This window comes from Carlito syrichta, unplaced genomic scaffold (assembly GCF_000164805.1).
Source record: "Carlito syrichta isolate Samal-C Ts95f unplaced genomic scaffold, Tarsius_syrichta-2.0.1 Scaffold313991, whole genome shotgun sequence".
NCBI classification, from domain to species: Eukaryota; Metazoa; Chordata; class Mammalia; order Primates; family Tarsiidae; genus Carlito; species Carlito syrichta.
In genome coordinates, this window is record NW_007258087.1 from 81,293 (window position 1) to 96,060 (window position 14,768).

The 14,768-nt window shown below is 50.9% G+C and overlaps 1 protein-coding gene across 1 annotated transcript; it reads right to left on the reverse strand.

The window, feature by feature from the left end:
* Positions 1–8,172: 8,172 nt before the first annotated feature.
* PLA2G2E (phospholipase A2 group IIE) lies at positions 8,173–11,052 on the reverse strand. Its single transcript, XM_008070736.1, has 4 exons — positions 11,013–11,052; positions 10,409–10,547; positions 10,123–10,229; positions 8,173–8,315 (listed from the first exon to the last, which is right to left on the reverse strand). The coding sequence occupies exons 1-4, from the start codon at positions 11,050–11,052 to the stop codon at positions 8,173–8,175; spliced, it is 429 nt and encodes a 142-aa protein (XP_008068927.1).
* Positions 11,053–14,768: the final 3,716 nt, after the last annotated feature.

Here is a 14,768-nt window from a genome sequence, read left to right on the forward strand (position 1 = left end):
TATGGATTTTAAAGTTTTTTTAAAGGTCAAAATAAATAAAATTTTAGTGGCAACAACTTTGAACTAAAGAGGTAGTTGTATTAAAACAACATAGCATCACAACTTCTAAATAATATAGTTGCCACCATGAGATATTAGAAAGGTAGAATGTATATGTACATTTAGTTTTTCAATAATATGAACATACACTTTCAGGAGCAAAGTATGGTTGAGAAATTGTGGCAGAAAGAAGAATTTTAAGTGAGTTGAAGTTGTCCGTGGTTTCTTTTATAAGCTCTGAAAATACTTCCAATGCCATCTTGATTTTGAGGGCTTGTGAAATGGAATCTCTTTTGTGGGGCAGGCAGCTGAAGCTGGGCTTGGAGGGCTCCTTCCTATGAGTGATTTGTCATGCCCTGCCCTGCTTCCCCAGGGAGCTTCTTCAATGTGAAATGATATGATTGTTGGGGGGTTGGGAGGAGGGCCATGTTAAGTCAGAGAAGGAGTTGCTCACATACTATGTAAATAGTATCAGATGGACTCTGGCACTGAACCGTACTCATAGTGAGTCCCTGTAGTCAATGTGCAAATTCTCTCATTCTGAGAAACTCTCTAGTCTCTGCCTGGGTTTTACTGGGTCAACATAGAATGCCGTCAGTTTACCTCCATGAAATATCCAGTCGGTTTAAGGAAACTTGGGTTCCTAATCAGAGTTGCCTGACAGTCACCCTGACCAGAGGGTCTTTGTAAGGGAAGAGAATGGAGCTTCCTGATCTTAGTGTGTCGCCAGTGACCCTCTGCAGCTCTGGTTAGGTAGACGAATAGCTCTTCACGTTTTTACCTCAAGGCTCTGTCTAGCTACATCCAACTTGTCCTGCTATCTAAGAACATCTCTGATCATCAGACTTGGGGTCTGATGTGGTTTTTGTTTGCCATTCTCGTTATTCAGTTTCATTAATCTCAGCTTTCAGAACAGGTGTTGCTAAAACTCTGGGGCCTTTGACAGTTGTTCTGAGGCGATTTAGTAATGCCACTTTTTACAAGGTGTGTTTTTGTGGCTCTAAAGTAACTTGTATGTTCTGCTGACATTGTTGAATTGAAGATCTAGATGGCGTATTTAAGTTATAACAAATCTGCCATCACATAGGGGAAAGGGGAAAATCGATCATTTTTGGAACATGGAGATGATGTGGTACACCAGTCACCTGGTGTGTGCATGGTGTGTAACTCACCATGTGCCACTGAGGCCGGGGCTTCAAGGAAGGGCTGTGCCTTGTGGACTGTCCAGCCCTGTTCTGTCTCAAGGTGAAATGCCCTTCAAACCTTAGGCCCTTAATTCTGTCTTCCAAGCGATTGCTCTCTAGGGTGTCTCTCTTGAACTGTCCTGTTGGCACTACTTTGCAACTCCCTGAAAATATTTCATATCCTTGCAGAATTACTTAAGAAAGGGTGGGTACCAGTGTACAGGATCTGTTTTGCATAGAGATTACTTTAATCAGGGCATCCTGTGACACAGGGCTGCTTCTGCTCACTGCTAGTCCTCATGGCAGGTGATGATCACTGGACCAAACCTGGGTGGTCTGGCTCTAATCGTTCACATATCAGTGTCCAGCAGGTCCCTGTTGCCATCCGTCCATGACAATCAGTTGAGCTCACAGACCTCAGTTGGTGGTCACATCCCCTGGCAGTTCCCTCAACCAGCGCTGGTGAGAGGCTCCCCACATTTCCCCACTCCTGCGGTTCATGATCCGTGGCAGGAGGGCCCTTAGCCTGCCCAGCCTCCCTTCAACATCCTTCACCAGCGCTAAGCTCAGAGGAAAAGAGAAAAGAGCCAGGAGCAAGACTCACACCTGCCTGGCCCTTGCTGATGTAGAAGTGTTGGCGTGCGTCAGCCGTTGCGAGGGGAGGGCAGGTGTGTCTGGAGCGGGGGCCTTCTCTTCTTTCTAATTGCACTATACTTGTTCTAGCTTCAGTCTGGAGACACTTAAGACCTCTGTGGGGTCATGATCCATAGACTTAGCAAGTCTTGCCTTATCTATGGAGCTCGATGGTGAGAAATGTGACCATTGTCTGATGTCCATAGTTCCTTCCCCAGGTGTCTTCCTACAGATTGTGTACATCTGAACCATTTTATTTTTTATTTACCAAAGTACTGTACTCGGCTATTTGCAGTGTTTTCAAAACCAAATGTTTTCTTTTTTTTGTGTTTTTAATCTTCAATACTTGGTGCAATAGAAGCTGCAAAGATGTGCCACTTTATCTATGAAATGGAGTTTTGTATACCAATAAATTCTAGTTTAAAAACAAAGCTTCAAGTTGTGTGTTTATCAGTACCTGACCGGCCTTCTCTGGTCTTTTGAAATTGTTTAAATATGGAGCAGTTGTAAGCTGCCATCTTGGGTTTCCTTTAGAACTCCAAGGGTTAGTTTGCCCCTATTCCAGCAGGAAGCTGTGACCCAGACACATGTGGATAGCAGTGTCTGGGGCACAGATTCTCCTAGAAGGGGTCTACAGGAAGCCAGAGGGAAGAGAATCTCTCAGTGTGTCCAGCAGAGGCCCTGTCCACATGAAGGCACTGACCAGTCAAAAGGTCACTGGGGTGGACTCACCAGACCTCACTGTGTCCTCTTGATTTTGGTCTTGAGATTCCTATTGTTCTTAATTTTGTACTCGACAAGCAGCCTTCTGAATTGGCTCCCTAGTACCTTGATACCAATAGGGGCTAGTAGATAGATGGTTTCCTGGATGAAAGAAAAGAATATTGTAGCTACTGGTAAGCAAATTCTCCCATGGGCTCTCAAAAGATCTTGTGTGATCTTTTCTCAGGACACAGCGGAAAAACTAATCACCTCTGAGTAGACAAGCCGTCCAGTTCCTGACCCCTGAGGCCCAGATTCTGGACCCCATTAACCCAGCTGAGGTTTTTCCAGAAAGAGCCTAGTGTGCACCAAAGTGATGTCCCAATTTAGATGCTGCCTACGTACGGAAACACTCCTGACCTCCTTAACTTCATTCCAGGGATTCAGCTGGGACCAAGTGACCACTTCCCAGGGGTCAGAGCAACTTCCTTCCTGGGCAGCAGTTAGACTAGGTGACCTGTAAGGGCCTTTGTGGGAGTTTGTTTTCAGGCAGGGTAGGGACACGTGGCGGTGCCTGCGTCCCTTCTTGGTAACTGCTCATGGTTGCCGCGGAGACAGCCTGGCTGGAAACCCAAGGGTTTAGAGTTACCCATCAGCCAGACAACACCACAAACTCTGACCTTTCTCTTCTACTTCCTTTCCCCCAGTAAACACATAAACAGTAAGTGTGGCTGAGGTACAGTACGGTTCTTACAATGACGGGCTCCAATATGGTTTTGGCTAGATTCTGGACAAAACGGGTACTCTCGGATCATAGTGATGATGAGATGTAGACCTTTTTTGGCTGAAAAGGGTTGAGACCATTCCCACCACTTCATATATTCTGGCTTGGCAGAAGGGAACATTTCCTGCTTTCTTAGAGAAACTTGTCTGAACTTCCCTATGGTAAAGGGACTTGGGTATCACAAGATTATTCCGATTCTATTCAATGTATTCACCCATCCAAGATCCATCTGACATTTGCTGAACCTCTACTGTGTATGTATGGGTCCTTATTTCTGGGAATTGAAACAGTCACGTACCCTGTCTTTAAAAAGCTTCCAGTCCAGGAATGAAAGTGGACAAATAACTACGACCAAAAGAACACAAGCCTCCCTGAGGGAGCTACTGATAAGAGTGCTGTGGCCAGGTGTGGAGGCTCAAGCCTGTAATCCCAGCACTTCGAGAGGCCAAGGCGAGAGGATTGCCTGAGGTCTGTTCGAGACCAGCCTGGGCAACTTGGTAAGACCTCGTCTCTACAATAAATCAAAAAATAAGCCAGGCGTCGTAGCACCATTTCCAGCTACTCGGAAGGCTGAGACGGAAGGATTACCTGAGCCCAGCAGGTTGAAGCTGCAGTGGCCCTGAGTGTGCCACTGCACTCCAGCCTGAGCAACAGAGTGAGACTCCAACTCAAAAAAAAAAAGAGTTCTGTGAGTTCAGAGAAATCAAGGAAGGCTTGGTGGAGGAAGTGACATTTGGACAAGGGCTGAGAGGGTAGGATGCAGAAATAAGGGGCAAAAGGCATTTTGGACTGGAGGCCCATGTAAGCCAAACCTTGCCGTGGGATGTTGCAGGTGCTTTGGACAGTTTATTCAGGATGCATAGTTTGGAGAAAAACTGGTAACTTCCTTCTTCAAACACTTCTCACGTGGCTTCTGCTGCTGGGAGAGTGACACTGCTTGTTGGGTGAATTCTGGAGGCTAGGTGTGCTTAGTCCCACTGGACTGCCTTCTACAGTGTCTGGAGTCGGCCTGTGCATCCTGACCTGGGAATGTTATTGCCTGCTGCCGTTCAGGAGAAGTGCTGCACCATCTCTCCAGCCGGATCGGGGGGCGCAGCCGCATGGGGCACTGAAGGTTAATGATTTTCAAACACGTGTTCGTTTGAGAGAAATGAGCACTCAGGTGGTAGTGAGCCAAGAGACTATTCAAGTAAATGAGTGTTTATCGTGTGCATGATGTCACTTCCCTAAAATAATTCCAATTGTCACATACCCATGGCTTCAACTGAACAGATGCTTATTTAGCATCTACTGTGTGAAGAATGCAAAAGAGAAGCAAAAATACAGAAGGTGACCTAGCATAGACAGAGGACCACATTGCCCCAGGCACTCTGAACACACCGTCTCATTTAAACCTTGAGGCCACCTCGTGTGGCTGATGGTTCTACTCCCATTTTTACACATGAAGAAATAGCCCAAGATCACAGATTGGTAGCAGAAGCAGAATTTGAACTCAGGGCAGTCTGCCTCTCCCATACAAGAACTCAACTGGGATAAGTATAAACACATTGCTTGGCAGTTCAGAAGAGGACGGAATCTGCTCCAGATGGAAAGCCACCTGGGAAAGATGATATTTGAGACACGTTTAAAGCCCGTGGATCTTAGCACAAAGGTGTGAAGACAGGAAAGCAGAGGATCAGGGGTAAATAGGGCGGGATAAAAGAGGCTGGAAAAGCATGATGCCGAGCCTTGAATACCAGGAGCTAGTGGATAATGGGGAGCCACTGATGGTTTGGGAGCAGAGGAATGACATGAATATCAGGCTGTGGAAAGATGAAGCTGGCATCAGTGGGCAGGCTAGAGACTGGATGAGGGATGCAGTGCTTGAGATCATTGGTCCTGAGGCTCTCTTCTTAGCTTGTCACAGCACCTGCTGCTGGTGTAGAATAATTGGTGGTGTCTGTCTGCCAGGTGACCATATCTGGTCTGTCTCTATCTCCAGCTTCCAGCAAAAGGCCAGAAGCATAATTTTTTTATAGAACTGTGAAGGAAAGAATGAACTTGAATAAAGCATTCAGTTCTCCAGCAGTGGTGCTGCAAAGAACCCCAAAGAAGCAGACTCTTCAGGCTCTTCTGTTAACTTGGGAATTCTGGCATGATTTCAGATCACCTATTCAGCAAGCTGTTGAACTGAGCACTTCAAGCATAGCTTTTGATAGGGGCTAAGTAGGAACAAAAGCAAAACAACCCAAAGCCTGTCCTCGAAATTGGAGACACAAGCTCTGAAACATTTAGATGTCAGCGTCCTCTCCCCAGCCTTGATGTAGTCCCTTGCCTCATTCACGCATTCAGTGAATCAATACACATAAAGCACCTCACAGCAGTGCCTGGTACATGCCAAGTGCTTAAGAAATGCTAGCTGTTACTGTTATGAGTATCATTTATTCATACCACTATCATTCATTCATTCATTCATTCATAGAACACGAATGCTTAACATGTGCTAGGCATTATTTATGCACTTTTATACATGCTAACTTGTGTAAACCTTGCCACAACCATTGGACAGATGCAGAGACTGAGGCTCACAGATCAGTCCAAGTGCCCAGCACTTCTTAGATTTCAGTGTGCACATGAATCACCTGAGGGTCTTGTTAACCTACAGATTCTGATGCTGCAGGTCTGGGGCAGGTTCAAGCCTCTGCATTTCTAACAAGATCCCTGCTGCTAAGTGGCAGAACAAAAGTCTATACTTCAAGTGCAGGGTTCCTCCTTTGTTTAGTCCTTTTCACAAGTCTGCAACTGGGAATCAAGTGATTATTCTGTAGACACACACACACACACACACACACACACACACACACACACACACACACACACACACACATGAAAACAGAATTTAGACAGGCCCCTTGATTCACTGATTAAACATGTATTGAGCCCCGGGAAAGCCAAAGGATAAGAGCCAGTCTGTGGCCCAAATACTCGCAGATTAGTTTGGGTCGAGGAGGGCAGGGGCCGCAACAGACTAAGTTCCAGTTTTCACTTTGTTGGAAAGTCACGCGACTGTAAGACCACCAGGCATGTGACCCATTGATACCTTAAATCCACCCTGTCCAGGCACGCAACCTCTCTCCATCCTGCCTGAGTCAGCTGCTGCTTTCTCCATTACCTGTTTCTGCAATGGCCCCATCATCCAAATGTGGTTGTTAGGCCTTCTTCGATGATCTCTCAGCATATTTATTATTAAAAATATGGAGGGGATCAATTTCATCAGCCAGGAAGCGCAGTTTGCTCACCCCATGAAGGGAAATTTGAGGCTTAAGCCAAATTTAGATTTCTTCCTAAGCAGCCTGAATAAAATGAACACCAGGGGGCACCGCAGGACCACTTTTCTTGCCAAAAGATGGTCACACTCTTCCCCCACACAACAGTCTTCTGGTGAGTCTTTGCCAAGGATTTGAGTCAGTTACAACAGCAAAGTGCACACACCTGCCCCCCTTTGCTAGCTCAGACTCCCTCACCTTTTGAAGTTCATGACTTTTCCCTTGATTTTCTCCCCTCTCCCTCCTGCCTGCAAAGTCCCGAATGCTATACACACTCCTGAAAAAGGGTGAAGGGAATGATCCTGTGTGAATAGCCACTGTGAGCTCTGTCCGTCTGAGGCATCGGTGGGAGCTTTGCGTCCTTGAGCACACTCATCCCAATCCTGGGCGATTTCATCAGCATAGAACAGGGACTGGAGATAGTATTGTCTATATTTGGAAGTAAAACCTGCTGCGCTTTCTTGCTTCCAGAGCAAGATTCATTCCTCCTTGTATTCATTCCTCTTGGTAAGCCTCCCCAGGGGGGCATAGAATTCTCCAGGGCTCCAGAGCCAGGAGGTTGGAGTTGGCCCATGACGTGGTACTCTTTCCTCCTCCCACTGTGTCCTCACAGCTGACCTGTCCTGGGCACTTGGGTCTTTCCAAGATGACAGCTAGCAGCTCTGGTGATCATGGCCATCCCAGAGCGTCGGTGACTGATGCCAACTTCATGAAGAAAGGAAGGGCCTGGGAATGAGGATGTTCCCTCGTGTAGAACGCCCCCCTTCTGGTTCCCAGACGCCCGTCTGACGGAGCAGGGCTCTGGCTAAGATGACGTGGAACTGTTTTTCACTCTTCACAAGTCTTTGCCAGAGGGGGGTCGGGGGGGGAATCTGAGGCCTGATGACACAGTGAGGACAATATTTTTAGGTTGGTATTTGTCATGCTTCTCACATTAAGCCATATGGCCAGAAATATTCCTTCCAGAGATTGCCATTACTATCTTGGATAAGATTGTAGAGTGTCAGAAAAAGAGAATCAGAGAAACTTACTGTCATGGAAAATTCGTAGAACTTAATGCTGGAATTGCAGCAGGGGACACCCATGTCCGACCTGTTCTCACGGACTGCAGTGTTTAGTGCATTGCTGGCACATGGTAGGGGTTCAAAAAAAAATGAATGCATGAAACTGGAGACTACATCCTAGAATGACAGACTCTGAGAATCAAAGAATAGTGGAATGATAGGAAATTATTATTCACTTATGTAGAAGAGGGAACTGAGATCCCAGGAGTGGGTGGTAGAGTCTTCTGGGTGTTGAAGGTTCTGGGGCTCCTGGGGCAGGGCTTTTCCTACAGAGAAGGGGGTGTCTGGGGGGGGAGGGGACAGGGGACAGCCATCATCCAGGCCATTTCTTCGAGCTCTTGGGGAGGGAGAGGTTTGCAGGAAAGGGATTGTCCAGAGGGAGGGCCTTTGGTGCTTGAGTTCCCCAGGTCTGGAGCTGAAGTAGGACCTCGGAGGGCCACAGGAATGAGCCCCACTCAGCCCTAGCAGGGTGGGGTGGGTCCGGCGCACAGCTTTTTGGGATAACGGACATATTTGCGGTTGTAGGTGCCCAGGTTGTGGCGAAAGCAGAGGGCAGCCCTCTTGTCGCACTCGCAGGTCTGCCGCTGGCAGGCGGTTCTGCCAGCTGAATGGGACAAGGTGAATCAGGGATTGTGGAGTCTCAGGACACAGAGGGGACAGCTTCTGACTGCCCTTGGGTCAATGTTCCCAGCCCCAACCCCAACCCCATTCTGATGGAAGCCCATGCCCACGGGGGATGCTTCAGGGGTGGGCGAGGGACAAGGGCGGGGCACGCCGGGTCCCAGGACACTGGGGAGGCCGGCAGTTTGCCCAAGCTGTCCCTCTGTCTTCTCCCATGCCCACCCTGATTGCCCATAGCCCTCTCTTGCCCCCCAGGGACACTACGTGGCTCACTAATCCTCACCTGCCACCCGCTCAGGGGGATTTCCAGGCCACTCCTTCCCCCCACCCCGGGGGTGATGCACAGTTGACAGCGGCCTGTGCTGCCAAGCAGAGAGGAGCTCTATGAGAGGACCTTTCCATCCAGATGGCATCTGTATGCCTCAGAGGGGCCTGTGCCTGATGGGAGGCCGTTGGCACCAACGCTGGGGACCTGCTCAGGGCCTCCTTCTGTCCCCATGAGCCGACAAAGCCCAGTTTTCTGCCCCTGCCCAGTCTGGGCCTCACACTTTCACTCCGACCTGCCCTCTGGAGAGCTGGCTGGCACCGGCTCAGCAGACACCAGGGGCCCAGAAGGCTCCTCCTCCCCTCCTCACTGCAGCTGCCTCTGTCTGCCCAGAGCAGCTCTGGCTCCTTAGATCCCCATGACTGTATCTCACAGCTGGGTCCAAGCGCCTCATTCCCCGCCCCCTCCCCCCAAGGTCAGCCTTCATTTGCCATCAAGGTTCTGCCCGTGGCTGCTGTGTCAGCAAAATGCAGGGGTGGGTGGGGCCTAATGCCATGTCAGACAGCCTCTTGTGGGGTGTTCTTGTCCCGAACTGGACTGAGCTGGGGGAGTGTGTGTGATCGTCTCCATTTTACAGGTGAGGAAGCAGAGGCTCTCCAGGGGTTGTGTCATTTGCCCTGAGTCACACGGCAGGTGCAAGGTAGACTCCAGAACTGTCTCTACCCATCTGCCTTCTCCCCTCACTCTTCTCAGTGCCATCTCCGACAGGTGACTGTCCCGGCCTTACATGTCCCAGCCCCAGTGACAGGGAGCTCACTACCAGACACAGCTGCCTTGCCAATTTGGTGTCTGGCAGGAGAAGAAACTGAGCCAGCTCTGCCTCAGTGGTTCTGGTTCTGGCTCTGCCCCTCCCTTCAGTCTGAGTTGAGTCTCCTCTAACCTCTCGGGTCCTCCCACTGCACCCTGTGCCCACCAGGTTCTGCCTTCCTTCCAGGTTGTTCCTGGCTGGAGGAAGGCTTGGCTCTCCCTGATCTCGGGTCCTTGCACGCTTTCACTTGGTTAGGCTGCATCCCTGGGCTGGGGCTCAGAGGAAAGCTATTTGGTCCCAGTGGGCATCGGACGTGGCACAGATGAGCAAATGACAGACCTAGTGGGGGAATCAGGCCTGCCATCCTCAATCAAAGCCTTGGCACACCCTGTCTGGGAACCTCACCTTTACCCTCCTGAGGCCCTAGGAGGGGGTTCGAGTCCAGCTGCTCTGATCCTGGCTCAGCTCAGGCTACTCTGTTCCTCACCCCAGGGACTGGAGCCAGGGGGTGACTCTGGGTGGGACTCTAGGTGGGCACTGGTGGGGCACCGATGGGCCCTGGGCTTCTCTAGCGTAGTGCCAGGTGAGGTTTTGGGCCTCTCCACTATTACGTAGTGATGGAAAGACCATGCCTCTAGCCCAAGGTCCCCCCGAGAGGGGTTCCTGTCCTAAGCTGCTCCCTGGGGTGTCTGGGTCACGCCAAGGCTGTCCACTTACCACAAGAGATGCTGCGACTGCTGGCAGAGAAGACATACTTTTCCAGCTTGGGCTCACAGCCCAACTTCTCCAGATGCCCGTAGCAGCAGTCGTGGGCATGGCAGCACCTGGAAGGGTCAAGGTTGACCTGGAGGGGCTGGTGGGCTGGCTGCTTGGGGCCCAGGGCACAACAGAGCTCGAAGGAGAGGTCAGCCCCCACGTCTAGGTGCCCCCAAGCCTCCCCCTCCCCAGGGTGCTCCCCAGCTCTTCCACCCCCAGGGAGGTCCCCCGCCAGCCCCTTCCTCACCAGTCAGTCTGGTCCACCGGCCAGTGGGAGCCACCAATGCCACAGTAGCAGCCGTAGTTGTTGTACTGCAGCGCCGACTTCCCCGTCATCCTCTCAATCATCACCCCGAACTGGACCAGGTTCCCACCGGCCAGGGCCACTGTGGAGAGGGAAGGCCCCCCCAGAATATCACTGATGCAACCCTTCCTGGGTTTAGCCCCTGTCTCACTCACTCAGGAGCATACTGTCTCCTCGTCCCATCAGATGCCACGGGATATGTACCCTAGCAACCTCGGTGGACCTCCCTGAACCCCTCTGCTTCCTCCTCCTGATTCAGCAGTGGGGCTGAGTCCTGGATATCTCAGTAGCTTGAAGCTGAAAACAGAAGCTCGGGTGGGGGAAGGAGCCCCCTAGTCCCTGTCCACGCTCCCACCCTCCCAGGCGGCATGCTCCTCCCCTCTGTCCTGGCACTGCTGGCCTCAGGATCACCCTGGAGGCAGGGAGGGGACACCATCCAGCATTCGGCACCCACCATGCCCTCTGCAGGGCCAGGCTCAGGGCATCCAGGGAGATCGGGGTTGCCGGATGGGGCAGAAGACAGCTGGATGTCGCAAGGGTCACTTACCCAGGAGGCAAAGGAAGGTCAGGACAGGGGGGGGTTTCATCCTGGGGGGAGGGGAAGGTGAGCAGAGGTCAGGAGCCTGGGCAGCAGAAGAAAGCAGCAGGGGCACCTCTGATCTCAGGCACCTCCCAATTAGTTAAATACCCAGGTCCTGTCCACTCCCCGTCATTAACCCCCGAGTGCCCAGTGATGTAATGATTCTTCTAGGTCTGACACCTCAGCCGAGTCCTGGGGGGAGGGGCCAGCTGGAACCTGAGGGCTCTGCCTCCAGGCAGCATGGAGGGGGTGGGGGCATCTTTGTGGCTCCCTCTCTTCTCAGGCCCCTCCCATCATCCAAGATCATTGTACCAGCTTCCACTGAGGTGCTGGGCTTTTGTGCTTGGTATCCTTTCCTCATCCCTACTGGATGGATGCAATGGCCGAGGCCCAGAGAGGATGAGGAACTTTTGGTCTCACCGCCTGGAAGTGCCAAGGCCCAGGTCTGTCCTGCTTCTGTGTTTCCACTCAGGCAGAGCTGGAGCGAGAGGCCCCTGGCCTGGCCTGCCACTTCCCCGTCACCGGCCCTCTACGCTTCTGATCTGTGACTGGGATAACTTGACCATCCACTCCATCTACGCGCAGGGCCTGGGAGCTGCTGGGTCTGTGGCCTTGAGGTCCTGGTTCCACCATGTATTCCGTGGCCACGGGCAGGTTATTTCCCTTACTTGGGACCTCGGTTTTCCTGTCTATATTATGGGATTAGAAGATATCCCATAATGGAATGGATGGAAAGCGCAGTGCAACCAAGAGGCCAGCCCTCCCTGAGCACTTCCTACGCACCAGGCACTGTGCCAAGGCCCTCACAGGCAAGATCACAGTGAGCTCTCAAACAGTCCCATGATGTCAGCACTACAATCAATCATCCCCACTTTACAGAGAAAAAAATCAAAGCATGTGCTTAAGTAAGTGGTGAGCCAGGATTTGGGCCCAGGTAGCCCAAAAAGCTTAACCATCCATCCAAAAGGCCAGCTTATCCACTGAGCAAAGGCAAAGGAGGTGCAGTGCTGGCACCCATGATCCTTATAGCATCCCTCCAAAATGTTTTAATATCTTATAAAATCAGAAGAATGAGCCAGGATTATATTTGTCTTCAAATCAACATTGTCATACAACTTAATTTTGAATCTTTTTTTTTTTTAATAGGGAGGAAAAGGCCCATGAAGGCACAAGTGCCCAAGGCTCAGGACAAAAGCCATGCAGGGCTCTGAGCTTCACCACCCGGCTTCAAGACTTCAGGAGTTGAGTTGTTTTTGAGGTCCAGTGACAGCCTCCCTTCTGGAGAGGAGGGCAAACTGGCTGAGGCTGGGTCTCACCCCCGCAGACAGGAAGGAATCCCGACACAAATTCCTGACCCCACCTGGCCAGAGGATAGAGTCGGGGAGGTTTTGCCTTGGAGTAGGGAGGGGAGGGCCAGGTGGGAGGGATCCCGTAATTTGGGATGAAAGGTTTTTTAACGCAAGAGTAAAGCTCAGTAAACACCTGCCTCCTGCCCTGCCCATTTGTTTCCTGCTTATAACTCCTCCTAGGACTCTTTTCATGCTGGGTTCCTCTCACCCCTCTTTAGAGGAACTTAGGGGAAGTGAGGGCCAGAGAGCTCAGTCCACCTGCCCAGGACCACCCAGCTTCTGTGAGTCATGGGCTCCTGAGAAGGAAGACCTTTGTTCCCTGTTTCCTTTTGATTTTTAACAAGGGCACCTCCTGGCAGCCCCTGGCTCCTCACCTGGGTTATGAGATCCCAAACTGTGAGTCATTGATGTGCTACCTTCTAAACAACCGAAAATTAGCTTTGATTGTCCGGAGGTTTGGCCCTTCTGAGATGATCCCTTCTGTGACACAGTTTTAATCCTGGCCTGGCCAGGATGGCCCCTGCAAGCCCCTGCAGGTCTGTACCTGTGGCAGGAAATAGAACCATTAGGGCCAGAGCTAGGCAGGAAAAACCAGGCAGGCTTCCGGGTGGAGGTGCTCCCAGCTGAGGTTTGAAGCCCTGATGCTTGGATGTGGAGGGCAGTTCAGACTCGGGCAAGGGAATTGGTTTTATGGATTTCCACCCATCGCCGCAATGTGACGGGAAGCACTGGCAAGACCAGGAGTGTTAGCTCTCCATTTAGGGGCTGTGTGATCTTGGCCAGTCCCATCACCTCTCTGAATTTAGCTTCATCATTCATGAAGTAGAGATGACCTTTGAGGACTGTAGACCAGATGAGAAGGAAATGGAATACATAAAGCCCTTTGCAGGAGGCTTTGCCCATAAGAGGAACCCATAAAATATCTGGTGTCTCCTCCCTTCCCTGGTCACAGGGGAGGCAGTGCTGTCCCAGGAGCTCAAAGCATTTACCAGCCCTGAAGTATATTTTGTGGCTGGGCCAGGGTTCCCCGCATCTCAGTGTGATTATTGTCCCCACCGGACAGATTTTAACTTTCACAACAGAGGGTGGTTGGGATGGAGGGAACAGAGCCCAGCTCATCTCTACTTCATGAATGATGAAGCTAAGTTCAGAGAGGTGATGGGACTGACCAAGATCACACAGCCCCTAAGTGGAGAGCTAACACTCCTGGTCTTGCCGATGCTTTCCATCCCATTGCGCCGATGGGTGGAAACCCATAAAACCAGCTCCCTCCCCCGAGTCTGAACTGCCCTCCACATCCAAGCACTAGGGTTTCAAACCTTAGCTGGGAGCACCTCCACCTGGAAGCCTTCCCGGTGACACAGCTGGGCAAAGAGCAATCTGCTCTTTCTCTTGGTGTAAACTTGTCTCTTTTAGAAGTCATTCTCATCATCATCATCACCCTAACAATAAAAAGGCAGAACAAATGGTTCCCTTTGCCAGGTCTCCACACTGTGGCACTATGCTAGAGCCCCCACCTGCTTCATCACATCACTTCATGTCACAACCTGTGCTCCTATGCTCCTACCCTCAGATCTTTAAGGACCCCACAAATCTCTCTGAGCAAAGTGGGGCACCCCATTCCTGGAAGAATTAATTGTTCCTTCAGCCAATAATCTACTTTAAAGACAGGGGATCACTGGACAGCAAAACCAGGTGTGGTTCCTGCCCTCAGGGGGCTTAGAGTCCAGTGAGGAGACAGATACGAATCATTATATACTGAATGGATACTTAGAAATAGGGACAAGTAGCTTGACAGAAAGTTCCATGGAGCTGTGTTTATGAGGGTGTTTGATGTGGGTAGGGGGTCAGTGAGGACTTTTCTGTGGAAGAAATGATTGAGACGGGATCTCAAGGAGTTGACCGGGTGGCGAGGGAAGTGAAGAGAGGTCAAACAGACAAACCGCCTGTGCAAGGGCTCTGTGGTCTGAGCAACGTGGCTCCCAGGAAAAACTGGAAGTTGAGGACCTGGGACTGGTGGTGGGTGAGCCTCGAAGGGCATGAGTTACCAGGATGCTGAACCTGGGACCTCTACCTCCTATATCCCCCACAGGACACCTTTTGCTTGAGCCTAATGGGCAGGGGTCCTAGAACCTGCAGGTGGTGGTGATGGCCCGGGAGGCCCCCAAAAGAATGAGGCACTTTTCTGACAGACTCTGGTATTTTCATCCTGGTATTTTTCCCTGCAGCAGCCCACCTCCGTGGGCACCCAAAGGCCAGGGAGGCTTGTCCCTCCAGGGGGACAGTCTTCACATAACTGTCGTGACACAGCTGGGCAGAGAGTAAAGAACAAGAATCCATGGTGTGGGGTTGTTGTCATTTTTTTTTTTTTTTG